The sequence below is a fragment of the Naegleria fowleri genome (genome assembly GCF_008403515.1).
Source record: "Naegleria fowleri strain ATCC 30894 chromosome Unknown tig68, whole genome shotgun sequence".
Classification (NCBI taxonomy): Eukaryota; Heterolobosea; class Eutetramitea; order Acrasida; family Naegleriidae; genus Naegleria; species Naegleria fowleri.
The window spans coordinates 82356-108462 of NW_025408000.1; the positions used below are offsets into that span (position 1 = coordinate 82356).

General features: G+C 37.5%; 15 protein-coding genes across 15 annotated transcripts in view; 6 read left to right on the forward strand and 9 right to left on the reverse strand.

Moving 5' to 3' along the window:
- Positions 1-85: 85 nt before the first annotated feature.
- FDP41_009216 (uncharacterized protein) lies at positions 86-2662 on the reverse strand (the record flags this gene model as incomplete). The annotated part of the gene is made up of 1 exon (XM_044713151.1): positions 86-2662. One exon carries the CDS (start codon positions 2660-2662, stop codon positions 86-88), a length of 2577 nt encoding a protein of 858 aa, XP_044557028.1.
- A 147-nt stretch (positions 2663-2809) lies between these two features.
- Positions 2810-4434, reverse strand: FDP41_009217 (uncharacterized protein; the record flags this gene model as incomplete). Its single annotated transcript, XM_044713152.1, has 5 exons — positions 2810-3041; positions 3126-3217; positions 3281-3290; positions 3347-3683; positions 3783-4434. The coding sequence occupies 5 exons, from the start codon at positions 4432-4434 to the stop codon at positions 2810-2812; spliced, it is 1323 nt and encodes a 440-aa protein (XP_044557029.1).
- Positions 4435-4671: 237 nt separating this feature from the next.
- FDP41_009218 (uncharacterized protein) lies at positions 4672-5064 on the reverse strand (the record flags this gene model as incomplete). The annotated part of the gene is made up of 2 exons (XM_044713153.1): positions 4672-4893; positions 5029-5064. The coding sequence occupies 2 exons, from the start codon at positions 5062-5064 to the stop codon at positions 4672-4674; spliced, it is 258 nt and encodes an 85-aa protein (XP_044557030.1).
- A 193-nt stretch (positions 5065-5257) lies between these two features.
- On the forward strand, positions 5258-5662 carry FDP41_009219 (uncharacterized protein; the record flags this gene model as incomplete). Its single annotated transcript, XM_044713154.1, has 1 exon — positions 5258-5662. One exon carries the CDS (start codon positions 5258-5260, stop codon positions 5660-5662), a length of 405 nt encoding a protein of 134 aa, XP_044557031.1.
- Positions 5663-5933: 271 nt separating this feature from the next.
- Positions 5934-7391, reverse strand: FDP41_009220 (uncharacterized protein; the record flags this gene model as incomplete). Its single annotated transcript, XM_044713156.1, has 1 exon — positions 5934-7391. The coding sequence occupies one exon, from the start codon at positions 7389-7391 to the stop codon at positions 5934-5936; it is 1458 nt and encodes a 485-aa protein (XP_044557032.1).
- Positions 7392-7419: 28 nt separating this feature from the next.
- FDP41_009221 (uncharacterized protein) lies at positions 7420-11366 on the reverse strand (the record flags this gene model as incomplete). The annotated part of the gene is made up of 6 exons (XM_044713157.1): positions 7420-9259; positions 9312-9988; positions 10050-10524; positions 10588-10731; positions 10782-11249; positions 11332-11366. The coding sequence occupies 6 exons, from the start codon at positions 11364-11366 to the stop codon at positions 7420-7422; spliced, it is 3639 nt and encodes a 1212-aa protein (XP_044557033.1).
- A 152-nt stretch (positions 11367-11518) lies between these two features.
- FDP41_009222 (uncharacterized protein) lies at positions 11519-13449 on the reverse strand (the record flags this gene model as incomplete). The annotated part of the gene is made up of 4 exons (XM_044713158.1): positions 11519-12063; positions 12209-12730; positions 12823-12867; positions 13053-13449. 4 exons carry the CDS (start codon positions 13447-13449, stop codon positions 11519-11521), a joined length of 1509 nt encoding a protein of 502 aa, XP_044557034.1.
- A 698-nt stretch (positions 13450-14147) lies between these two features.
- FDP41_009223 (uncharacterized protein) lies at positions 14148-16176 on the forward strand (the record flags this gene model as incomplete). Its single annotated transcript, XM_044713159.1, has 2 exons — positions 14148-14454; positions 15044-16176. 2 exons carry the CDS (start codon positions 14148-14150, stop codon positions 16174-16176), a joined length of 1440 nt encoding a protein of 479 aa, XP_044557035.1.
- An 857-nt stretch (positions 16177-17033) lies between these two features.
- Positions 17034-18368, forward strand: FDP41_009224 (uncharacterized protein; the record flags this gene model as incomplete). The annotated part of the gene is made up of 1 exon (XM_044713160.1): positions 17034-18368. The coding sequence occupies one exon, from the start codon at positions 17034-17036 to the stop codon at positions 18366-18368; it is 1335 nt and encodes a 444-aa protein (XP_044557036.1).
- Positions 18369-18983: 615 nt separating this feature from the next.
- FDP41_009225 (uncharacterized protein) lies at positions 18984-19904 on the forward strand (the record flags this gene model as incomplete). The annotated part of the gene is made up of 1 exon (XM_044713161.1): positions 18984-19904. The coding sequence occupies one exon, from the start codon at positions 18984-18986 to the stop codon at positions 19902-19904; it is 921 nt and encodes a 306-aa protein (XP_044557037.1).
- Positions 19905-21322: 1418 nt separating this feature from the next.
- FDP41_009226 (uncharacterized protein) lies at positions 21323-21820 on the reverse strand (the record flags this gene model as incomplete). The annotated part of the gene is made up of 1 exon (XM_044713162.1): positions 21323-21820. One exon carries the CDS (start codon positions 21818-21820, stop codon positions 21323-21325), a length of 498 nt encoding a protein of 165 aa, XP_044557038.1.
- Positions 21821-22334: 514 nt separating this feature from the next.
- Positions 22335-22616, reverse strand: FDP41_009227 (uncharacterized protein; the record flags this gene model as incomplete). The annotated part of the gene is made up of 1 exon (XM_044713163.1): positions 22335-22616. One exon carries the CDS (start codon positions 22614-22616, stop codon positions 22335-22337), a length of 282 nt encoding a protein of 93 aa, XP_044557039.1.
- Positions 22617-22969: 353 nt separating this feature from the next.
- FDP41_009228 (uncharacterized protein) lies at positions 22970-23326 on the reverse strand (the record flags this gene model as incomplete). Its single annotated transcript, XM_044713164.1, has 1 exon — positions 22970-23326. The coding sequence occupies one exon, from the start codon at positions 23324-23326 to the stop codon at positions 22970-22972; it is 357 nt and encodes a 118-aa protein (XP_044557040.1).
- Positions 23327-23351: 25 nt separating this feature from the next.
- FDP41_009229 (uncharacterized protein) lies at positions 23352-23957 on the forward strand (the record flags this gene model as incomplete). The annotated part of the gene is made up of 2 exons (XM_044713165.1): positions 23352-23533; positions 23684-23957. The coding sequence occupies 2 exons, from the start codon at positions 23352-23354 to the stop codon at positions 23955-23957; spliced, it is 456 nt and encodes a 151-aa protein (XP_044557041.1).
- Positions 23958-24388: 431 nt separating this feature from the next.
- The window catches only part of FDP41_009230 (uncharacterized protein), a gene marked incomplete at both ends in the record, with an annotated part of 1740 nt that continues 21 nt past the window's right edge, over positions 24389-26107 (forward strand). The window contains one exon of the mRNA XM_044713167.1: positions 24389-26107. This exon is cut by the window's right edge and continues 21 nt beyond it. Within this exon, the coding sequence (XP_044557042.1) occupies positions 24389-26107 (1719 nt within the window).

Sequence of the window (26107 nt, forward strand, 5' to 3'; positions counted from 1 at the left end):
GGAGCATACTAATTTGAGATGGTGAACCCTGTCGTGCAGGTGAAACATGAACATGAATGAATTAACAAGTTGCTGATGTCTCTTGTCAGTCATACGAAACCACACTCTTTCTTCTTCCCATTGAGTTTGCTCGATAAATGGGAGAAAAGGTCAATGAAAGTTCCCACAATTCATTAAGGCGTTTGTTGTTTTGCATGCCTCCGAAAATGTATAATCGTGTCATCTTTTGCAAGTGTGTATCAGTGGGCATTCGAAGAAGTGCAACATCGTAGGAATGACTGCAGTCCGCTTTTTCAGAGTATCGTGAAATTTGATGTTTGGAAAGCTCCAGTAATTCCTCTCGTGCATTTGCTCGATAGGTGTTGCAAGTAATGTGAGAGAAAAAGTCAGAGGCTGTCACATGTTTGAATCGTGAGGTTGGTAATTCAGAAAATGCATGCCACTTGTCTGAAATATCCACCCAATAGCTAGCGTCGACATCGAGAAGCCATACTTTTTCATTATTAAGACGAGATTTTCCATGAACTCCTCCAAAAACTAAAATCCTATTTCCCCACACAGATGCTGTATGCCCATAAAGAGGACCATTAACAAATGGCCCTATATTTTTCGTTTTGACTTCTTTCCAATACAAAGATCGAGTATCCATGATCCATACCGTATCGGACATTTCATCTGTATTGTTATTACCACCAATAATGACCAATTTGTGGTGGTCAAGTAAGGTCGCCGTGTGTAAAAAACGTGCCGATGGTCTTGGGAAACTATTCAAAATGGGAATCCATTCATTTTTCGATCGACTGAATACACACAGATCGCTCAAGGGTTTGAAATTTGCTCCTTCTCCTCCATGCACAAAAAACAAGTCGTCAGCCATAACTCCAGCACAATAAATTCTTGGACATGGCATTCCTGGAGGGGTCTTGTCGTCATTTCCACGATGAGTGCTATTACTGATGCATTTCCAAACAGGAAAAGGATCAGGTTTAAACACCCAGAGATCATTATAAAGAATTCGTCTTTCCAAATCTCCTCCACCAAACATGTACATGGTATTAGAGTCGTAAACAGCTGCACAATGACCAAACCTTTTGGAAGGTTTCACCGAATGGTGTGATGTTGCATTCATTGTGTCATTGGTTGTTTGCTTGTTTGTTTCAGAAGAAAGTGAAGGTTGCACTCGTATCCATTTCTGAAGCCCAATTTCAAAAAGCCATGTTTCATTGGTAGGTCCACTTTCGGTCATTCCACCAAATAAGCATAATTTTCGTTTTGCAGGAAATGCAATCATGGTTGCTGAAGTTATAGGTTCTGGACATTCATTCAATAACAAACTCTCAAGGGATTCAAATTCATATTGTTCTCCAAATTTGGAAGAAATTGGTTTCTCTTGCTTTCTTTGTGCTTCTTCTGAGGAATGATTACTGTTTGCAAAACTGGTGACAGTGGCTTCAATAAACTGATTATTCAAGTTTCGTTGATTCGTCGGGGATACAATGTCAGAGGTATTTCGTTTTGTCATGTTTATCGATTGAGTAAATATATTACGAATACTGTCCTTATTAAGGATAGGCATGTTTGTAAATGGTGGCGAATTAGAGGTTAAGCTTGTTGAACTATGTTGCTTAAATGAATGCAATGCTGCAGACGGAGAATAAACATGCTCTTGAATTTCTTCGAGAACCTTTCGTAAATCAGCTTTCTTTTTCTGTAAGGTTCGAGCAGTTTGAGATTCAATCTCAATATTAGATGTTCGAGGTTCAACTCTGCTCATGACAAATTTTCCTTTCCTATCAAGTACGTCGAACTCTATTTTCATTTCTTTTGTTATATTAGAATCGGTAGATTGAGCTCGAACCAATTTTTTGTGATATGGAAATGAGGGTGTTTTGGAGGTGCTTGTTCCTGTTTTTTCCTCACTCAGATTTTTCTTTGTTCGCTGTTGTGAAGACTTGGCTTCCTGTACAGATGATAAATGATCAGTAAATGCACTCTCTGTTTTTCTCTTATTCGATGGAGAGGAGCCTAAGGGCAGAGAGCCAATTGAAAATAAATCTGGAATTGGGGTTGTGGGAGTTTTTTGCGATTTCTTTTCTGTTGCAGAGGGAGATTTGGAAAGTGTGGATTTTCTAGATATTGGACTGTGTTTGAGCGAGGGCTCAATTAATGAATATAAATTATTGTCATCTCCTTTCGTTGCACGAGATGTGTCAACAATTTCATGATGTTTAGGATCCACAAAGGTTCCTGTTTTTAAATATGATTCAATTCGTTCCAATCTTTGCTCAACAGCCATTTCATCCTTTGTCAAGGATGGTTGAATTGAGTTTTTTAAATGTCTCTCTTTTTCTAAGCTTGAAATTGTTACAGGTGTCTCTCCTCTCAAAGAATTATTGGGGCTATTCCTCGTCGGGACTGTATTATGAATGTTCCAATAATTGGCCCGCGAATTTGCTGTACCAGACACACTGTTATTGGTTTTTGAATTTGTTCCGAATGCTGCTGTATCGTGATGTGGTCGATTCCTAAAGGAAAAATCATCAGAATTTCCTGCATTGTTTGATGATAATAGAGATTGTGGATCATAACCTCCCGATAAAGACGAAATATTTGAGTGCAACGATCCCCCACGTGGTTGAGCTTGACGGTTGCGGCTCATCATTTTTTTTAAAGGGAATAAAAAAACAGATTTGGCGCCAACTCGATTTTCTGTAATGTGATCATGGTTGTCGTTGAATATTTATTATGTTGATTTCAGGTTCATGATCTTTATTAAATCCAACTTGAAAAAAAGGGAATAGACACTATTCTACATGGAAATATCTCTATTATGTTGGATATACTTGTTGGAGACATCTTTAGTTGGAATGTTGAAGAAATTTCTAACTCTTGGAATCCGCATGGTGTAAATTTGAATCATGGAAAACACATTAGATGTGATCCAATAGACAAATACGCCAGATGGTAACGCTCCTGTAATGGGGACCATGACTGCAGTGACAAAACGCATGACACTTCTGACTTGTCTCATTGTTTCCGTTCTAAAAAGTATGAACAATTCATTGAATATGCCATCATTTAGCATAAAGGATTCATGATGAGAGAATCATGAGAAAGAAACAAACCTTGGTTCTGCAGCTCCCATTTCTACAGTGATGAGCCATGTGACTGCGCTTATCACTGGAAGCGTCATGGTTGGGTCAATAGCGCTCAGATCCTATACGTGTGTCCAATGAATGATTGCGAATATTATCATCTTCATGAAAGAATTTAAACTTACTTGGAACCACCTGTCAAAAATTACATGTTAACAAATGGTCATTAGAACACAAAAAGGAACACTTACATAATTCCTCCAGCTCCTCGACATCCTGGATCATGCAAACAAATTCTTTCCACGCTCAAGAAAACTGACAAAAACATGGGTGCCATAACTAGAGGAGAAAGAATGTTGAATGCAGGATGACACTCCTTCTCTTTCAATGTTTTTTGAAATTCCTCTGCAGCCTTGACCTTTTCCTCTTCAGATGTATGTGCATCTGACATGATTTGTGCTTGTTCATTCAAATGAATACGAACAGTTTCCAAACGAGCACTATTTCTAATCAATGAAATATTCAAAGGAAGGACCAACAAACGAAACACAATGGTACATGCCATGATTGCTCCATACCAAGGAAGACCTGTTGCACGCATTGATGGATGAACACAACCCGTTAAAGGTAAATGTAAATTCCATTCATTCATTGATCAAGACACAATGATGGAAATATATTGCTTACCGATTGTATCATGCAGATATTGAAGAAAATCTTGAATGGCATTGATATGAGGCATTGAGTTTGGTACATGACCTCCCAGAAACATCTCATGTTCCTCTCCAAATGTCAATGGGGCACGATACTCATAATCAGCAGTCTCATGAATGAATTGAAGACCATTGAAGTGATCCTCTTCCACAGGTGGTGATTGCAATGGATTTGAATCAGTTGTCATGTTGTTGTTGGTGGTGGTGGTGGTGGTGGTGGTGGACGACTCTGTGGATGATGGATAACGATTCATAGTGGTACTACCACTCAAGGGAGAAGCTACCGAGAGGTTCATAGTGTTAGTGGTGGTAGAACTGAGAGGGTTACTACTACTACTACCCGCAACAGCAGCCGTTGCTTCTTTTCCAAAACCAAAGAATGAGCTCCAAGAAAATGTTCTTCTTTGATCGAGCGCACGATTCAACACCAAAATGGTGTTTGGGGTTGTTTTTGTTGTATTATTTGAAAAACCACCACAAGAAACAACAACAGAGGAAGAGGGTGCCCCAACGCCGGTGGTGAACTGAGATCCAAAGAGGATGCTGCTACTCCTCCTCCAACTGCTGCTTGCTTTGAATCCCTGAACAAGGTGTCGTGCAGCTACTACAGGCGATCTTTTGAACATTTTTTTTTAAAAGAAATGCGGATAATGGCATAATGATTTCCAAATTTGAGAAATGAACCCGTACCGAAACGGCCATAAAATTCCAACCGATAGTTTTTCTTTGTAAAAGGCGATTCGATCGTGGTTGATTGGGTGATGCGTGAAATACAACTATTATCATCGGTTCCATGTGAGACTCGTCAAGAGAATTGAATGGTTGTTTCGGGTGATAAGATCCCATCACCACGAAGACGCAGTTTATTGCTGCTTGTTTGTAGGCAATGGATTGGATGCTGAGTGATGAGTGGTTGAACCGACAGTTGAGGATGCCATTGAAGATGATGATCCCATCATGCGTTGTTTGGCTCGGAGCAACTTGGAGGAGAGAAGAGCGGCTTTGATCTTCCCCCAATGATTTACCTTGAAAGAAAAGAATACAAATATATTGGAGGTTACGGGAGAGGTCAAATGCATAATGACCTAACCATTGGAATCATCATCATTGGCCAAGAAGGATCATCCATGATTATTGAAAAGGAGACAAGGAGAGAAATTGCGCATATATATTTATATTTAGGAGGAATTCCAATCTGGTTTAGTAAACAACGCACTTACCTGAATGAAAGGGTGGGTAAAGGGTGAAGGGGACATTTTTTTTCTGTTTCTTGAAATTGGATGCTATTGAGTTGCCCTAATGATAAGAATGATGATCGCTTCCAAAACACCAAGTTTAGTTTGGTGTGCAGAGAGTTTATTCCAATTAAAACTGAGTAAAACATGACATGTACTGCGTTCATGACAGCACCGTCTTCATTGCCCAAACTCAATGTTTCGAAGATAAAAAATGTCTCAAAACACCTCATCAATGAATTCAACTTCTTCTCTCGACAAACAATTACTCGAGAAGAAGATGAATTTTGTGGAACGGTTTTATTGGAGTGAGGATGATCCCGAAATTGAAAAACAAATTGCGGAAGCATGTAAACCCAAAATGGAACAATTTCAACAGTGTGTTCAACAAAAGAGTTATAATCGGTGTATCATTCCCGAACGAAGAGATTATCAACGTTGCTTATTTGAAGAAAAACTAAAACTAAAAGAGAAGGATCATTCATTACTGCAACGAATGGTTTTAAAAGCAGAGTTTTATAGAGGAAATGCTGGAGATATTCCATCGGATTATATTGAGCAGAGGTTTGAAGAGGATAGAAGAAGGGAAAGAGGAGAATTAACAGATGACGAAGATTAATCCCATCATTGACAATGTGGAAATTAATAACAGAAAATATATATTTGTCAATAATCTAAATTATGAATTAATGATGATTATGCTAGTATTATTTTCATTCCAATCCAAATGTTGACACAGAATCAATCTCGCTCAACGTCGCACCAGAAGGCAAATAACGACAGTAGTGACCGTGAAGAAAGCTTCAATTCAAAATTTTACTACACAGAACATCATGTGTTGCAACAATTATATAGCTTTTTCAATACAATAAGTTTTGGAAATAATTTATTTACATTTTCCTTCTCTCGACAACAGCAAAACTTGGGAATGATCTCTTCTTCAATCGATCGAGTTCTTCTGTTAGAATTTCTAACTCTCGTTTCTGCTCATTGGCAATGTCTTGCAATTTTCTTTCCCATCTCAATTCTTTCATACGTTTGTCAGCCATATCCTTTTCATTAGTGGATGCTTGAATTTGGTGGAGTTGATTTCTCTCCTCAACCACTTGCTCTAGAATCTTAATTTGTCGAATGAGATTGGTGTTCTCTTCATAACGAACGTGCATGAGTTCTTCCATCTTTTTGAGGATTCGCTTCTTTTCCTCAATGGCATTTTCTAATCCAGTTTTTACATTGTCGATTTGTCGTTGTAATTTGGCTCTTTCCATCTTCTTCTTTTCTTCTGTTCCTCCACCCATCCTAATAATCTCTTGCATTTCTTTCTTGACTTTTAACATTTGCAATCTCTTAAATTTGATCATCATCTCCTCAGTGTCAAAGTTGATGAGATCATTCTCCCACTGAATTTTTCGAATTTTCTTTTTGAGATCTTTCATCTTGGTGAGCTGCTTGACAATTTCTTGGCCTTGTTGACGAATATTTTGATTTTGGTCCTCCACAGTGGATCTAAAAATGAGAATGGCGTCTGAGTAGTCTGTCACTACAGCAGCTTGCTCAACTTCAACTTGTCCTTGCTTAAATCTAAATATCTTATCCATGTTGTAGGATTCTGTCACAATTCGATCTCGGAACTCGGTAAGTTCAGTCATGTCTCTACTCATAACCTTTTCAAGCTCAGCATCCTCTTCTTTAAGTTTTTGTAATTGTGCTTGCATTTGCTCCAACCTTAATTGAGATTCTCTCACATTCATGTCCATTTCCACTTTGGCCTCCCTAATTTCCCAAAACTTTTCCCACAACTCATCATCAGCAATAAAGATAGGTCTGGACTTTTCTTTTTCAAGAGGATCTTGTGGAGGAATATTCTTTGCTTCTTCCATTGCATCGACATCAGCAAATGGGTCAATGCTCTCGGTGGCACTGTTTTCGGTGTTTTCAGTGGTTCCCTGAGGCTTGCGAGTTCTAAAGAGTTTTTGTAGCTTTTCCATCATTTCATTCATTTTCATATTCATGGCATGTTGCAGTTTTTGCAGATCACCAGTTGCTGACGGATTTTTTTGTTGTGCGAGTTTCTTGTATTGTTGGGCCAGTAATTGCTGATTTGAAGCAAAATACACTTGGAGAACGTCTCTTTGGAATTGTGTCTTGAAACTTCTTTCAATTTGTCGATCCTCAATTAAGAGCTTGTCATGTTCAGTTTTTTCAATTTCATATCTCTTTCTAAACTCTTGCAAAGCGCTTGATGATTGCGCTTTTTTGTTTTTGAGATCCTCAAGAATTTTTTCGAGTTGTTTTTCTGCTTTTTCAAACTCTTCGTGCTGAATGATGGACTGGGCGAGTTTTACCATTTGTAGTTCAATCTCATATAATGCTTGATCACTTGCTTGCTTTTTTCAAGAATAGAAGTTTAAGACTGTTGTCAAACTCTTGACACACATCCTCAATCTGTTGTTTTGAGTTGTTGAGTTTAGCTTCAAGTTGTTTCACCTTCTTAATTCTTTCTTCTTCCCTTTGCTTGAGAAGAGATTCATACACTCTCAATTCCTTCAATTCTTGATCTGATAATTCAGATTTTTCCTTGTTGATGCAAGAAGGAACAGGGATTTCTTCTTCCTTAACATCGGTATTATCCAAATCTAATTTACCATCCATCATCATGTTCAAAGCTCTTTGTATCACTTCCTTATCATGAACTCTGCTGCTTTGATCTTTTTTCTTGTCTGACTGTTTGGAGAATTCTGAAGATTCATATTTTGCTGGTAATTCCTCTTCACTCACTTGTAAAATATATTGTTCAGGTTTTTCTGACGGCTTGAGTTTAGGATCGAATATTTCAATTTTAACTGGAGTTTCAGAACATCTTGAAAGCTCTTTAGCAATGTCGTTGATGACTTCGTTAATTCTTTCAATTTTTCTTATGACTTGAAGCTTTTCGTCACGAGCAGTCTTGAATTCAGAGTTGAACTGTTTCATCATTTTGTCAATCTTATCTTGTAAGAGAAGAATTTGTGTTGCCTTTCTTTGCCGAGTATAGAGGTCCGTGTAGGGATACAAAAGCGCATTCATATCCAATATAAGCTTGCTTCTAATACTTTCTTTCCACTTCTTACCAAAGTCAAGTAAATTTTCGCTCTCTTCTGCTTTTGATTCTCCGTTCTCAATGACACGTGAATCAGCTCGTTTGATTGGCTCTGTTTCATCATCCTCATTATGAATACCACCCTCGATATTGGATGTGATGTATTCTTTTCTTCTTTCGCAAAGGTTGATTTCTTCAACTCTTCTCAGAAACGCAATTTTTCCTAGAATAACCTCTTTCCTTGGGTCCTTCTTTCGAATCACATAATTGGAGACTTCAAGAAGACTGCTGTCCTTTTGATAGTCAGAAGTCATTTTGAAAGCAACAATCGATGTTGCATGCTCTTCCATAGAATCCCAGCATTCCTTTTTAATCCTTTTTGCCATAATGTCCTTTTTGGCATTTTCAATTTTCATGCATTCTTTCAACTTTTCAGCTTCTTTTTCTCCTTCTTTTTCTAATAATTTTTTAAATTCGTCATCAATAATAAACTCGCTTTCAGAAAGCCTTTCATCCTCATTAGCAATGTCATTCTCTTCTTTGATTGCAATAAACATTTTTCTAAGATCCTCGAGTTGGGAATTAAACTGTTCCTTTTTGGTTTCTTTCATCATGTTTTCCAGCTTGTTTTGGCTTTCTGTTTTCAGCTCTAAAATGGTTTTAGCATCTGCAGATTCCGGTATAGGATCACATTTGTCTTTTGATGAACTCTTTGGGGTTACAGACATAAACGTAGTTTTTGTTATGTTCTCTGAAGGATCTAAGCAATACACATAGATAGAACCATCATAACCAGAAGAGAAAATGTAATTTCCATCACTTGAGAAGCTAACACAAGAAATGCCTCCGTCGTACGAGTTGTGGAATGGGTGCATTTGGGCTATATGGTCATCATCTGTTTGTTCGTAGAAATTGGTTTGGGCAACTCGTATCCAAACCACTCCATCTTTGGCCCCTGTACATAAAATAGTGCCATCCGGGCTTTGTTTGATGCATTCTCCCACTTTGTGGTGACACAATACCTCACTACTTGGCGTGATAACATTATTACTGATTCCAGATTGCCTATCCTCCAAGTTTAAATCATAAATTTTGATCGATTTATCTTGAGAGATTGCATAAATATGATATGGATCACTAATTGGTGGAGCTATTAGTAAAATACAAAAGTTATATTTTAAAAACCTACTCGCTAAAAGTGGAAATTCCGTAGCAAGGATAATCTAACTTCCATAAATCCTTAGTAATGTTGTTAAGGAGAATAACTTCTTCGAAAGATGTTGGAGGTTCAACCATGTACAAATCTCCAATATCTGTCGCTACGTAGAGGCCATTCTTTGAAGCCCATGAGAGAGTTGCAATTTTGTTGCTAAATTTACAAAATCCAAGCACAGAAATTTCTTCATCGTCATCTTCTAATGAAGTGTCAATATCGACCATGTCTTCACTGTTTTTGTCATCCAATGCTGTATTTCTAGTCCTTAAATAAACAAAACCAAGATGAAAGTCGGAGAACGAAATGGCAACCATCGAGTCCCCTGGTCCTCCAACTTTGATACCAGTAATTGAGGCTGTCCTCAAGCGTTGACAATAGATGAGAACCGGTTGATACTTGTCATCGAACTCAAAAATTCGTAAAAATCCAACCGTTGATCCTACAAAAAGCAATCCGTTGGAATATTCAGCACACGAAAATAGAGCATTAAATCTTCGTTTTGCCAGTAAAATATTTCTCTTATAATTCCAAACTCTAACTGTACCATCCATTCCTACAGAAGTCAAAATTGTCTTGTCTTCCTCAGAATCGATCTTTTTTGGTTCAACTTGAAATACACCAGAAACAGATCCAACATGAGAATCATAAAGCTGTTGATGATGATAATGATGTTTGGTAAAATTATGTGTCTCGAATCAATGCAAAACATACCAGTGTGATGTTCACTTCATTCTTCATAATTTCAAATTCTGTTGTAAATTCTGTTTCAAACCCTTTGATATAGATTCTGAAAAGACCTCCATCAGAAGTACCCGCTAAAATATATTTAAAGTTTCCAGAGAGAGTGACATTGATGACATCTCCCACTCTGTGCCCTAAATTAATTATTCTTGATGCCGTTCCTTCGTAGTTTCCTGTTGAATTTATAACATGAGACATTCCGACAATTTTAACATTGCCATCCGATAATCCAATAATACATGAGTGTTTACAAACGGCAATATCGTGCATTGAATCTTTTGAATCATCCAAATCCAGTATTACACCATTAGAATTGAAATTTTCGAAATGAAGGAAATCTCCATCACTGGTGACACAAAGAATATCATTATTTTTGCCCCAGCCATGTCTGTATTTTTCTGTTGTTTTAATTTTTTCATAAACATTTTCCGATACCTTAGGTTCTCTGTTGAATTGCACATCATGAAACTAAGAGTCAAGAATAATTTCTGTGTGTGTTGAAACTTACAGAGCATGCAGTTCATAGCTATCAATAGTAGAATTGATTTCCCAAAAAGCAAGATGGGCTATACCGCTTGTACAAAGCTGCATTTTGTTTCTTGGATTGAAGTTGGCAAATTTACTTGTATTGGGGGCTTTCGTTTCAGCAATTCTATTAAAGTGATACGAAGATAAATTCAAGAAGAAGCAAATTTAACTTACACTATTCCTCTTTCCCAATCCCAAATCTTTAAGGAATGATCAGGGATTCCACTAAGAGATGCTAAAAAAGAGCCATCTCTTGAAAAATCTAAATCGAAAAATTCAATAATTCCTCCTCCTGAGAGAATCCTTAACAACTCAAAGGTTTTTGAATTGTATATTCGAATTTTTGGATTTGAATAGCTGTCAGCAATTGCAAATACTCCTTTCTTTCTATTGAAAGCTGCTGTGCACACTCCAGCAGTCAAGTATAATTTTCGTTGTGTTACCTCTTCGGCATTTTCCAAGTCATCAATGAAAGAATTGTTGTTTTGAGCCACCACAGGTTCATCAATATAAATGTCTGGTAAAAAGAAATTCTCTTCCTTTGTTTCCAAGTTAATAAACCGTAGTCCTCTTCCACAAATAAAAGCAATTGTTTCATTGTCAACCACATGAATCCGCTTTCCTCCATAACCATTGGAGCATCTTGATTCCGAATACAAAAAATGGATGATTCAGGACAATGATTGGCACTTCAAAACTGTCCAATAAAGATCACTGTACTTACATCATCTCGCTCGATATGGTTAACCTTGACTTCATGATGATGGCGAAGACGATCGAGGGTTGAAAGAGTTTGAATTTTTTTTTGTAGTTTATTTTGGCGCCAAAATATAAAACCCAGAAAATAATTGAATCGCTTTGAAAGCAATGTGACCACACAACCACAATACAAGACACTCCTCCGATCGTGTTTAAATGAAATGAATCATATCGTCTTGATACGTCAATTCAAGCATGGCCTGTTCAAAGAGATTCTCAACTAACTCTTGTTTAATATCATCGGCATCCATTGCATTAATAACCTTAATGTATTTCTCGATGGTTTTTCGACGAGTGGGATCTTGCACTTTCGATAGGAATTTCTCTTTCATAAAATTGAGAGATTTTTGGTAGATTTCATCGGAGACAGTTCGGCGATCTTCAAGAAAACCAGTCCAATTTTGAATCAAATCTCTCTTAATATTGGAAGTATCTTCATCATGTTTCAAGTCGTCTGGGCAATCCGAAAAACAAACAGAGAGATTGGTATATCTTAATTTTTGTTTGAAAATATCCTTTTTGGTAAATACGAGAAAGATGGGATGAGTGTTGTACTGTGGAGAATTTACAATGGTTTCAAAAATTGAGAGAGATTCTGTAGTTCTGTTGGTGGTGTCATCTTCGTAACAAAGTTGATTATATTCTGAAAGAGCTACGCAGAAAACAAAGAATATCTTTCCACCCAATTTTTCAGCCTCTGTGGTGAGTTGAAGGGGCAATAGAAAATATTAAATTAATTATATATAATAATATGAATTCAATTTGTGAATTCAATTTTTAGAAAAGAACAAATAATGATGAATGAAATGACTCGGGACGATTGATATTCACACAAAACTTACCTCGCAGCATTTTGGGCCACTTTTTTCTTTCATTCTTCTGGCCGCCACAATCCCAAACATTTGCAACCGTATTTCCTCCACCGAAACGAAACTCTACATGTGTCACACCAGTTGTTTTACGTTGAGAAATTAACAAATCCTTATCTGTTGCCTTATCTCCTTTGTGTACTTTGATAGCTCTAGAAAAGTAATAATTAATATCCTCCACTGCAACAGATTCTACTTGATTATCTAAAAGCATTTCCGTATAGACCTTTTTCAAGATTGGTTCATGATCCCACATGTCCACAATTTGTTGAATCAATTTTCCATTCGATGAGTGAGTGACATTTAATATTCCCTTAGTGTCAAACATGTCAAACACGGATTGTTCAGTCTCCTCAGATTCTGCACTTTTATATTCTGCATTTGGGTAATACAAATTTTTTCTATTAAATATTGAAATAAGAGTGTCAAAGCATGGAGCAATGATGCCTTCTTGCCAAAAGGATTGCAATAACTCTCCTCTTCTTTTTCCAAGCACTGACCATGTCATTAACGCAGTCACAATCATCACCACGATGAGAATAAAATTATAAATTTTGAAAAGTCATTAGAAACCACACGACACTTACATTTCAATTGTTTAAAAATCGTTGTTTTGGCACTTCCTCCACATCCTAAGATAATTTCATCATTTGGAAGACACATCAAATGACAGGTTCACAATATTCACATGAATGTATGTGAGGGTAATGATGTCGTTAACCCAAAAATTCAATGGATATTAACATCGATGAATGATCATCATGACATTCCTCTCAATTATTTCAAAATTTTTCACCGATGTTTAACAAAAACATACCCAACAAGATGACATTCATCTTTCTCTCTGACAATTCATTTGCTGAAGTGTTCACACTTCCTTCATCAGTGAGTTCATGATACTTGCTATCAAAAATTGAATCATTAAATATGGGCGGTGATGACTGAGGAGGTAAAGAATCTGTCGATTTTTTCGAAAGTCGTCTCATGACCAATGGCGACGAAGGATTCATGGCGAGCATGGAAGCCGAAGAGATGAATGTCGATTCAGAATCCTTCAACGAGACGGGAGATCCAGGTTTAGTTTTGGTTGGAGATGAAGGATAGAGTGCGGTGGCTGAATTGGTAGAACGACGTTTTTCTGGATCGATGAAAAGGGACGAAGGACAAGATGAGTCCGGGAAGGTTGGAGAATCGACTTGAAGTTTGTTTCCCATTTCAAAGAGTTGTTGTTGTGAATGTAATTGTTGTTGATGATCAAGGTGATGATGATTTTGAGAGATTTTCAATAATGTAAAATAAGGAACTGGAATGAAAGGCAGTGAAATTGAATGAATATCGAAGATGACAGAATTGTATGAATGATGAAGATGGTGAGGATGATGAAACCCAGTTAACGACAATTATGGCACGGCCTGATGGTGGTTCAACTCGTTCTCAAAGTGCAAGGGAAGAAAGAGATTTCAAGAATGCAGCAAAAACCGTTATTGTTGTTGTCGTTCTTTAGCAATTTTTTTCTTTCTTTTTGACAAGTGACAGTGTCAATGATTGGGTTTGGTTTACTGTTCAGGCGCATTTGTTCAAAAAAAGGACTGAGCGTGAATATCCAATGCAAAATGACAATTTGGTACTGTATTAGGTTTGACAGCAAGTCCTGGTCCATCCCTCACTTTCCAAGAGCATCATCACCAAGAGTATAAATGAAGTTGTAAAGTCCACACAATTACACACATTGGTGTAATGAACTGGCTATCCTTGTGTTATTCTTCTTTTCCATGCCAACGAAAGAGATCTTCCAATAAGGTTGTCGTCCTGTTGCGAAGTCGTTGAGCAGTTTCAAAAGAAGGACCACGTCATTACAAAATTTCCAATTTCAAGCATCAAAAAAAAATCACTTGATTCCCACCTTTTGGAAATGAAAAAAGTCTTCTCCCAATCAAGCCAATTGATCAAGCAAAAGGCTGCATCATCATCATGTGTTGCAAGCAGATCATTCTCTACCCTGGCATCTACTCAATCAGCTCCTAATCTTCCTCCTTTTGATTACAAGCCTCAACCCTATACTGGACCATCCTTTGAAGAAGTTGAGAGATTGAGAAAGACCTATCTTTCTCCTGGACTTTTGACTTATTATCAAAAGCCTGTGATGATTGTGGAGGGCAAGAAGCAATACGTGTTTGATGAGAAGGGAAAGAGATATTTGGATTTCTTTGGAGGTATTGGTAAGTATCAGAGAGACTATTCCTTGACGATTCATTATTATGTTCATTCTGATCATGATTTGATCTACTATGATGATGATTGTGTGTTTGATCATGAAATGTATGGCTGTTGATCTTGTTCCACTACTCACTCCTCCCTATGAAATCTCGAATTATTTAAATGTTTTGTATTGCTGATATATTCACTGAATGCTCGCAAATAATTGTCCTCGTGATGATTCTTTGAATGCCATTCATGGTGCCTTTCTATTGTAAATATGGATATCATTGCTGGATGATTCACGAATGAAATATTTTGGTAAAATTTCTCTTTCGTGATGATCCTGTCATGCATGATGATGACGACTCCGCTAAAAAATTTCACTGCATTGTAAACTTGGACTCTCTGCTGCTGGGATATTCCACGATTGAATATACAAATGTTTAATCTCATGATGGATGTATTTGTGTGTGAATCATTTTCACATGCATTTCCTTGCTTGCGATGATGTAACATTATACCACAAATGATATCATCATTTCCCTGTTCCACGAATTATTTCGAAAATCATGATGCCATGATCCTATATTGTCCAAATGATCCATCTAGTTACCATCTCTGTTGGACACTGCCATGAGGAAATTGTCAAGGCTGGCACGGAGCAAATGAAAAAGCTCATGCACACCACCAACATTTACTACAATCCAGAAATTGCTCAATTCGGTAAGGAATTGGCAGACAAAATGCCCGGTAATCTCAAGGTTACCTATTTTGTGAACTCTGGAAGTGAGGCCAACGATTTGGCCTTGTTGATGGCTCGTCTCTACACCAAGAATCATGACATTTTGGCTTTGAGAAACTGCTATCACGGCATGAGTTATGGTACCATGGGTGTTACTTCCTTGTCTACTTGGAAATTCCCAGTTCCTCAAGGAGAAGGAGTCAAGCATGTCTTGACACCAAATCTCTATCGTGGTCCATACAAGCGTGATGATCCTAAGGCTGCTGAAAAGTATCATTGGGATGTTAAGAATGTTATTGAACAATGCACACCAGGTGTCATTGCTGGTTGGATCAGTGAACCTATTCAAGGAGTTGGTGGTACTGTTGACATGCCAGAGGGTTATTTGAAGCTTGTCTATGAGACTGTCAGAAAGCATGGTGGTGTTTGTATTGCTGATGAAGTTCAAACTGGTTTCGGAAGAACTGGTACTCACTACTGGGGATTCCAAACTGAAGGTGTCATGCCTGATATCGTCACTATGGCTAAGGGTATTGGTAACGGTACTCCATTGGCTGCTGTTGTTACTACTCCAGAAATTGCCAAGACTGTTGCTCAAAAGATTCACTTCAACACTTATGGTGGTAATCCAGTTTCGAGCGCTATTGGACGTGCTGTGCTCCGTGTTATTGACAAGGAGAATCTCCAAAAGAATTCATTGGATATGGGTAACCTTTTATTAGATGGCTTTAGAAAGCTCCAACAAAAGTATCCAATTATTGGTGACGTGAGAGGAAAGGGTCTGATGTTGGGTATGGAACTTGTCAAGGACAGAACTACTCTTGAACCAGCTAAGGAAGAAACTGCCAAAGTCTTTGAAAGATGTAAAGATTTGGGATTGTTGCTTGGTAAGGGAGGATTGTACGGAAATGTTTTCAGAATTAAGCCACCAATGAATATTACTAAGGCTGATGTTGAATTTGCCCTCCAAGTGATGGATCAAGCATTCTCTGAGTTGTAAATGGATTAATACATGATAATGTACATTAAGAATGTATAATTTAAATACTCTTTACATGAAGTATGCGTTTCAAAATTATGACGAGTCTGTTTGCTATTCCAATTCTCTAATTATATAACATCACCATGCTGCTAAATAACATAAACACATATGGAGCCCATCTTTTATTGTTGTTTTCTTTCCTTAAAATTTCATTCTCAGGCAATAATGGAATGTCTTTGATGACCTGTTCAATACGAGTACTCGACTACGAGTCCATGCCTCTTTCACCCTGGTTTTCAAAATCGAATAATGGAGCAGAGGCAAAATTTTGAATTTCTATTCACAATTCACTATCTTCAAAATAGTGGGAGTCCCTTTGAAGAAACGTGTTCGTCATCAAAATGTGTTGCCACATTGTGATCCGAAAGGAATTTCAGCAATGAGCAGCTTGTGCATTATAGACTGTCGTCGTGCATCTTTTTTTCACACAGCAAGAGGACTTTTCAAACATACCAGGATAAATTGAATGGAATTTAGAAATACATTGGTTTATAGAATGTTAGGACTAGGTGCATTAATGTGATTTTGATCCAAAATTGAATGTTTGTGTACAAGGAGATCAAACTGTTTCACACAACACCTTCGAAAGAGCTTTTGAAGACGTGTCAATTCGCTTTGATTAAATTGAGCTCCAAAACGATGCTTTGGGTTTTTTCGAGTTACTTCGAGGAGCGTCATCAAGGTTATCACACGTCAGACAATTTTTCTGTTGCCTTCAAAAAAAAATATTTTTTAAAAAAATCTAAAATTTTCATCATCAGCCTCGTTCGCTTGCTCACTCTCTCACAAACAGCCCAACAACAACAGCAGCAGAAATGAATGAAGAATATGATGTGGTCGTTTTAGGTACTGGTTTAACCGAATGTGTAATTTCAGGTCTTCTCTCCGTGAGTGGTAAGAAGGTCCTCCACATGGATCGTAACCCTTACTATGGAGGTGAATCTGCTTCTCTCAACCTGGATCAAATGTTTGAAAAGTTTAGAGGACAAGATGCCAAGCCTCCTGCCTCTCTCGGTCGTAGCAGAGATTATAATATTGATTTAATTCCAAAATTCTTGATGGCCAATGGTAAACTCGTAAAGATCTTGAGAATGACTGGTGTTACTCGTTATAATATGGAATTTGCTTTGGTGGAAGGAAGCTTTGTCTATCACAAGGGAGAAATCCACAAGGTGCCAATTACTCCAACCGAAGTTGCTAAAACACCCTTGTTGGGCTTCTTTGAGAAATTGAAGGCTAAAAAGCTTGTTTCCTATTTGTACGATTATGATCAAAACAATCCAAAGACTCATCAAGGGTTTGATTGTTCCAAAGACACGATGGATAAGATCTACAAGTATTATGGTGTGAGTGAGGACACTACTGACTTTTTGGGACATGCTGTTGCCTTGTACACAGATGATTCCTACATGACTACTGTTCCTGCTCTTGAAGTTATTGAGAGAATGAGATTGTACGAAGATTCACTCAATATGTACGGAAAGTCTCCATACGTTTATCCAATGTATGGTTTGGGTGAATTGCCACAAGTTTTTGCTCGTTTGTGTGCTGTCTATGGAGGTACATACATGTTGGATAAGAAGGTTGATCGAATTGTCTACGATGACAATGGTCATGTTGTTGGTGTTGAATCGGGAGGTGAAGTTGCTAAATGTAAGATGGTTGTCGGAGATCCAAGCTACTTCCCTGAGAAGGTTCGCAAGACTGGAAAGGTTATTCGTGTCATTTGCATTCTTTCTCATCCTGTGAAGAGCACTGAGAATGCCAAGTCTTCACAAATTATTTTCCCACAAAAGCAAACTGGAAGAAAGCATGATATTTATTGTTGTGTGACATCATTCACTCACCACGTTGCTCCAAATGGCAAATATATTGCCATTGTTTCTACAACAGTTGAGTCAGACAATCCAGAGAACGAAGTTAAAGTTGTTCTCGATCTTTTGAACCCAATTGATGAGAAGTTTGTTTACATTCTCGACACTTATGCTCCATTAGAGGACGGAAAGAAGGATGGTGTTTTCATTTCTAAATCCTATGATGCCACTACTCACTTTGAATCATGTGCTGTTGACATTGTTGATATCTATGAGAGAATTACTGGTGAGAAGTTTGATTGGAATAAGAAGCCTGTTGAACCACAAGAACAATAATTCTCATCATAATGGACCTGTGTGAAGTGAAACACTTGTAATTATTCATTCAAATATTATTATTCGTAATAATAAACACTTTTTCTCACACTTTTGGAGTGATTGGCGAAATCTCACGCCAAATTCATTGCGCGACCAAACTGTCACCAAACGCTTGAATTTTTCCAAACAAATTCGACAGGTATGCCTTTCATGATTTCCCAAATGACCGCAGAGCCCATCTCACATCTCTTTCCTTAAATCGATTCTAGTCATATTGAACCAATTTGCGAGGAACCAATATGGTTTGACAACACATTTAACATCCACATCTTTCCAAAATTCTGAAATACCACGTCACTTGACAAGGAAACCTTCCGGTTTGGTTTCACAATGCAAGTCAGTTCAACAACCATCGATTTCAAAGATCCCAATGATGATTTGCGTCGTGAACTCCCTCGCATACACACCACCACCACTGATCCCAATTCACAAAAAAACACCTCCACGCGAATTTTAAATATTCATTCAAAATAATTCATATAACCTATTCATTGAACAATTCAAAAAAACGTTCACAATCCTCCACTCCTAATAGCACATCATCTCCATAACTCAACAACATTTGGAAACCAAATGACGAATTCAATTCTTCATCTCCTCAACCACTTTCTACCAATCGATCAACTTTTCTCTTCACCACTGGACCATAAAGACTCTGTGGCTCTCACCAATGAACAACAACAACAACAAGAACAACAACCAGGATCAACTCTCTTGTATTGGACTCTCGTTCCCTCTCTCTTAACTCTCACTTCCATGTTCATCTCTCTCTTGGCTCAACTCTTTAGTTCCTTTTGGCCTCGCATTGAATATGCTCCTCACGTTCAAAACAAACCGACGAAAAGTCTTTGGCTTTCCTTTGTGTTGAATCATAGTATGGCCTCTGTATTGACCAGTGGATGCATTGCATGGAGTCGTTCTCATGGCTCTCTCTATGAATTCAATCTCTTTGAAATGCATTCGAATTGGGATCGTGTGTGGTATGTGGGAAAAGTTCTCATGTGTGTCTTGTTCATGTTAATTCTCTATGATTTATGTGTCTATGTTTTTCATCGATCGTGTCATGCCTTTAAATTCATGTATCGTTTCTTTCATCAACAACATCATGAGAATTGTGCTCCGCGTGGGGTGTTGGATGCCATATATGGAGATTCGTTGGAGAGTTTGATTGTGGCATTGTGTGCGAGTGGACAAATGATGTTGTTTGAATTTCCGATCAGTTCGGTTGTGATTTTTTTGTTTCTTATTAGTTTTTTGGTTCAAGTGAATCATTCGGGGCATTGTGTGGAAATTCCATTTTTGTACAATTACCGTTTTCATACATCTCATCATTTACATTTTCGTGTGAATTTCTCTGAACATATCATGTTGTGGGATTATCTATTTGGAACATTGAAATTGTCTGATCCAAACACCATGCAAAATGGATCTAAATCAGTCTTGAATCTCCACAATGAACGCACCATCGAAGTGAAAAGATGTAAAGACAAGTGAATGAGGGATGACAACGATGGACAAAACAATCACACAAGGTTGTTGTTGATGATGATGCATTCAAGGAATGCAAATTTTTGTAAATATGTTAACAAACAAGAAGAGAGACGGTTTCAAAATTTGCCAAAAAAACTTTGCAAAGATTCAAAATAAAATTCAGTGAGATGAAGCACTTGATAATCAAAAAGTTCAAAGAATCTCCGAAATGACATACAAGTTGTCTAGAAGGTATATATTTCAATTCATTTTCTTGCTATTGGTTTTCGTGGAGAAGGGAATGATGAAAGTCTTTTTGATAATCACATAATCTTCATAAAGAGAACCTTAATATCTGTGTCAGTGATGAACCTGATGGAATGACTTTTGACAGTTGTTTTTTTTAGGGGAGCTGGCCAGGGATTGATCATTTCTCTGGCTTTCTTTCATGTATTGGATTATGACTTTTGGAATTGTCATTTCCGCCTTCATGGTTCCTTACAACAAGAATTACAACAACAACAAGAACTCTCAGAATCGACGTTGTTGACGAACCCAACAACCACCACATGGAAACATTCCTGCCAATATGTCCTCTCCGTTCTCTCCAGTGTCTTGCTCATGATCGTGTTGTACGATTTATTGGTTTACATCTTTCATCGAACTTGCACATCCCTTTATTTCCTCTATGCACTCCTTCATAAGCAACATCATGAAAACAACTCTCCTCGTGGCGTGTTGGATGCCATCTATGGAGATGTCTTTGAGAGTACCATCATTGCCTTCGTTTCATGGTCAAATGATGATGTTGTGGGATTACTTGTTTGGAACACTGTCAATCCTACTGCGCAATTGGGCATATTCATTCGTCATGCTCCATTATTTCTCGTAGAAGAATGATCCTCTTAGGACACATTTATAATTAAGGGTTAAAATCACAACAATTTAAGAGGACTGCACTTGCTGAAATTGCCAATCGCTTGTCCCACTCAAAAACAAGGCATTTTTACTTGGACACCTGCAGTTGTTGCAGGTTGGCATTTTTTGTGTCCTAAATTGCTGTGTATTGATCACAACCTTATTTACCAAATTAAGGTTACAAAATGAAACTTGTGATTAAATTTGTTTGTAATAGTTGCTGGTCATGGTCTTGTTATGGAATCATTAATTTTGTAAGAATTGTACCGGATATATTGAATATTCGCAAAAACGTTTCGAATTAAAAGTAAAATTTATAGAGGCACTAACATGTACACGAGGTCCATTCATTGGATAAGGTTGTTGATGTTGTTATAGTAACATTCTCTTCCGTTGAAAGAGTTACAGAGTAGTAGTAGTATTCAATTCGACTATAACGCTTAGAATTCTCCAACCTCTCTTTAAGAACTCTAAATCTCACTTATGAAAGGAATCAGAAGTAGGACAAGTCAGCCGCAATTTCTCTAACATCTATCATCCATCTTGACGAGAACAGTTCTGCCATCCAACTCTTTATCATTCATCAATTCAACGGCCTTCTCAGCAAGCTCAGGAGTAGCAAATCTCACAATTCCATGTCCAAGAGAGCGAGTATGTTGCTTTGGATCACGAGCTACAACAGCCTTCTCAACAGGACCAACAGCCTTCTCGAAAGCTTCTTTCAAGGTTTGAGAAGTGGTACGGAAGTTAAGATTACCAACAAAGACTTGTCTTCCGCGAGGAGAAAATTCATCCTTCTTCACTCTGATGACTCTTCCATCCAATTCAGTGTTGTCTAGAGTTAATGCATTGTCGGCATCTTGTTGATTCTTGAATTGAACAAGACCACATCCGCTTGAGAGATGAGGCTTACCAGGAACGGTAAAGATGTCCACATGAACAACCTCTCCAACTTGTTTAAAGTGATCTTTCAATGTCCACCATTTGGTTTGGAAAGATAAATTGCCAACAAAAACAGACATGATGATGATGGACAATAGGTATTGATGATGAAAAAGTGGTTTCCGTTTGGTTTCTCAACAACAACCGTTGCTTCGATTTTGAGAATATTTTTTGATGAAGGCTTTTTTGCTTTGGTGAAGATTGAAATTGAAGAAGTGCTGCACTAGGACTACAGTACACAAAACTATTCAATTCGATGATGATGATTTCTTGTGTTGGGTTACTCATCATCATCATGGAATTGAGAGAGGAGAAGAAATAGGGATCAAGATGATGATTGAACAAATGATGTAATATTTTCAGTGCATAGAATTAGGTTTAACAATTTATGATTATTGTGTGTATGGTGGAAAAGAAGAAGGAAGGACGAGAACAATGTCCGCTGACTCAATATAGAGTGGATGAATCTATATTGATTAGGAACATTGAAGAGAGAGGTAAAGAAAATTGGAATTATTCGAGCACCATCATTGGATGATGAGTTAATTATAATTAATAAAATCTCGGAATCATCATGTTGCACGCACGCAAGCTTTAGGATCCCATTGCACGATTTTCCATTTCAATCTTTTCAAACTCTTGGTTCACAACATTACTCAATTGCATGCCCACATATCTTTCGGATTGTTCTAAATACTTCTTAAGTTCGTACAATTCTGGATTAATTGGTTCACTGGCCAAATAAATAATATAAATAACGGCAGACCATTCAATAGCACGTTTGATGGATTCCCAGTTCTTTTCGACTTTCTTGGTGTTTGGTCCAAAGAATTCACGATAGAAGAAGTTTGTGATAGGTTTGAACGGATTGTACATTTTTTTTACGCAACAACAACGATTGACAATTTTTATTTTCCAATCAATTTCTGAAACAGTGTTCTTTGGATGATCCACATGTGAATGTATGCAACCACTGAATCATTTAATCCACTTAATAAACTCGAAGAGAGCAAGATGATACATCATTATCCAAAGTATATGGACCAATTCGAACTGTTTCTGATTCATGAAATTGAATTTTGAACCTTTATGGAAATGCAATCTCTATTACCGTCATCAAAACATTTCACATCAAACATTCAAAAAAATTGGTTATTTGTGTAGCCTGCTGTTCTACCAAAGTGACAGCTTATGACTTGTCCTAAAAGAACAGTGTTTTTTTGATACGGTCATTTGGAGTGTCTGCATTTGCGTTTGTTTGGATGTGATTTCTTTCTTGGTTCATTCTTATAAGTTGAAAAGAGTTGTCCAGAAGTGTTTTCAGAAGTATTTTCAGTTGGTTGTTGTTGTTCATCTTCTCTATGATGGTTGGGAGTAATTAAAGGTTCATGGTCAAGAGATGAATTCAATATCTCTCTATCTCTCTTTTGTTCTTGTGTTTCTCTCTCTTGGTTTTGTACTATCTCTTTCACAGTGTTCGTTAATTCGGTTAGATTTAAAATCATATCGCTTAGATTCTGGTTGATATTGTCAAGTCTCTTGTTCTCTAAACGATGGAGTTTCCAAGTAGTCATACCGTCGGTCATCTTGTGGGCTCGAACATTCAAAAAAATGCCATCCACCTCTGCGAGACAACCTCTCACCCAAAAAGAGATCATCAATCAGGAATATGAAAAGGAAATTTTCAGTGAAAAGAGTTTACAAATGAAGCAATATTTGGTGTTTGACTCATCTTTGGATCCACCAGCAATGTTTTCACAATATTTTGGAATTATAAAACCTAAAGGAGTGAGGTAAGATTCAACAGTGACAATGATCGGAATTCATCAACAACATGTGTGGCTTCTGTATTATTCTTTTGGTTCTTTTTGCATGCATTGAACATTGTTTGAATGCAATGTTGAAATTTCAAACGTCGATCAAACATATTATTGACATGATAGATATTGGAAGGACTTCTTTAATGAAAAGTTGCCAGAAAAGCCACGATTTTACATTGACACTAAGGACAGAGCATGTTTACTCGTTTCTATTGAGCATGATAGCGTGACAGAAGTTATTGATTTTATGCTTTCTATTATTAACAACGGCTCAAATCATGATTACAAATTCGAAAAGTACATCACACAAGGTAACGCAGCCAGCCGATCCTTGGGAATCAAGATTCGGGATCAAGTTTTCGTATTAAGGGTCATAAAGCCAGCTGATTTGCAATAAAAGAAGGTACTACAAAAATATTACTCGAGTGCCGGGAATTGAACCCGGGTCGCCAGAGTGACAGTCTGGAATGCTACCACTATACCACACCCGATTTACATGGGTTGACATATTTTAACAACCAATGAGGATTTATTTTGTATCTGTACAACAAAATTGAACATAAAAAAGAAACCACAAAGACGCACTACATTTGGCCAGAGAATCCCTTCTTGCAACTTTTTTTAGTTCGATAAATGTTGTCACATGATGAAAACATTAATTATACATATACCCATATGTTCCCTTGGCTGTCTTATGGATCAAGTGAAGATTAATCGCTATCTGATTCAATGTGTGCCCCCCTTCAACCTGTCCATTTCATTTCCTTCTTTTCCAACGATATTGGAAATTCAAAATTGAATTTTATTTTGCATTGATTTCGAAAAAAAATGCCCCCTAAAAAAGCATCATCTTCCCGAGGTGTGAGCCTTGAAGAATTGGTTGCAGCCGAAAAGAAGAAACAACAAGAGGAACGAGAGAAGATCGAACGAGAAAAGAGATTATTGGCGGAGCAACAAAAGAAGGAAAAGGAGGCATTGCAACAACAACAACGGAAGAAGCAAGCAGCAAACGCGAATAAAAACAAGAGTCAAACTCAAAAGCCTGCAACACCACAACAACCAACAGCCAAAGATGCTTCCTATGATGAGGATTTTCCAACACCAAATCAACACCGACCACCATCATCGGGTCAACAACAGCAAGATAAGCAACATCATCAGGACAAGCATCAATCACATTCTTCATCAAAAGATATTCCATCGGGTACATCAAAAATATATTTCCAACCCAGCAAGGAATGCTTGGATATTATTGAAATTCTCACAAACGATGTGATTGGAAAGGAGACATCATCAAAATGTTTGGATATTCCAATTTTAAATTATTTCTCCAGTATTTTGGCTTCCCAAAATGATGTCGTCACAAGAAGAAAAGAAACTGAAGTAATTGACGTAATTTCTTCTTACTTGGTTCATACCAAGGCTTCTAGTTCTTTGGAGGACGCAAAAGAATTGGTCAGAGTTATGCTTCAGACATTGAAGGATAGAGGAATTTTGAGAACAGACATTAAAGAAGAAGAGCATGTTGTTTTGTTGGAAGAAGCTGTCAGCTTGGGTAAAAGATTCGAAAAGGAAGTTTCTGAACAAGAGTCCATGATTGACAAGACAGGTATGGCCTCTGTTCATCAACAAATTACTGAATCTAACTGGAATGACGAGTTGGATTGGAAGCAAAAGGCAATCAAGGAAAAAGAGAGGAAGAAAAAAGAAAAAGAAGAAGCCATTATCAAACAAAAACAAAAAGAGTATGAAGAGTTTTTGAAGAGAAGAGGTTTGAGCAATCAGAGAGGTGTCATCAAAGTTCACACAGCTGCCGATTTCAAAGGTCCTAGAGAAATTCGTGTCTCTGATGTCATAGTTTCTGTAGGAAGCAAGACTCTCTTGTCGGGAACAGATGTTGTTTTGTTAAACGGACGTAGATATGGTATGATTGGTAGAAACGGTGTTGGTAAGACAACGCTTTTGAGACATATTGCAGAAAGAGATTTCAAGGGAATTCCTCCATATTTGCAAATTTTGCACATTGAACAAGAAATTGTTGGAGATGATGTTTCTGCTCTCGACACAGTTCTCAACTCAGACGTAGAAAGATTGTCCTTGTTGAAGGAAGAAAAGAGACTTTTGGAGGAGTCTTCAGAAGATGCTGGCCAAAAATTAGCTGAAATTTATGAAAGATTGGATGAAATTGATGCTCACAGCGCCGAAGCAAGAGCAGCAGCTATTCTTACTGGTTTACAATTTACTCCTGAAATGATGCACATGAAAACTAAGTCTTTATCAGGAGGTTGGAGAATGAGAGTTGCCCTTGCAAGAGCTTTGTTCGTAGAGCCAGATATTTTACTATTGGACGAACCTACAAACCACTTGGATTTGTTTGCAGTCATTTGGTTAGAAGAATACTTGAAGAAGTATGACAAGACTTTAGTAGTTGTGTCTCACGCTAAGCGATTCCTTAATGCAGTCGTCACAGATATCATCCTTGTGAAAGATCAAAAACTTCATTACTATAAAGGTGACTATGACACTTTCGAAAAGACAAGACGAGAA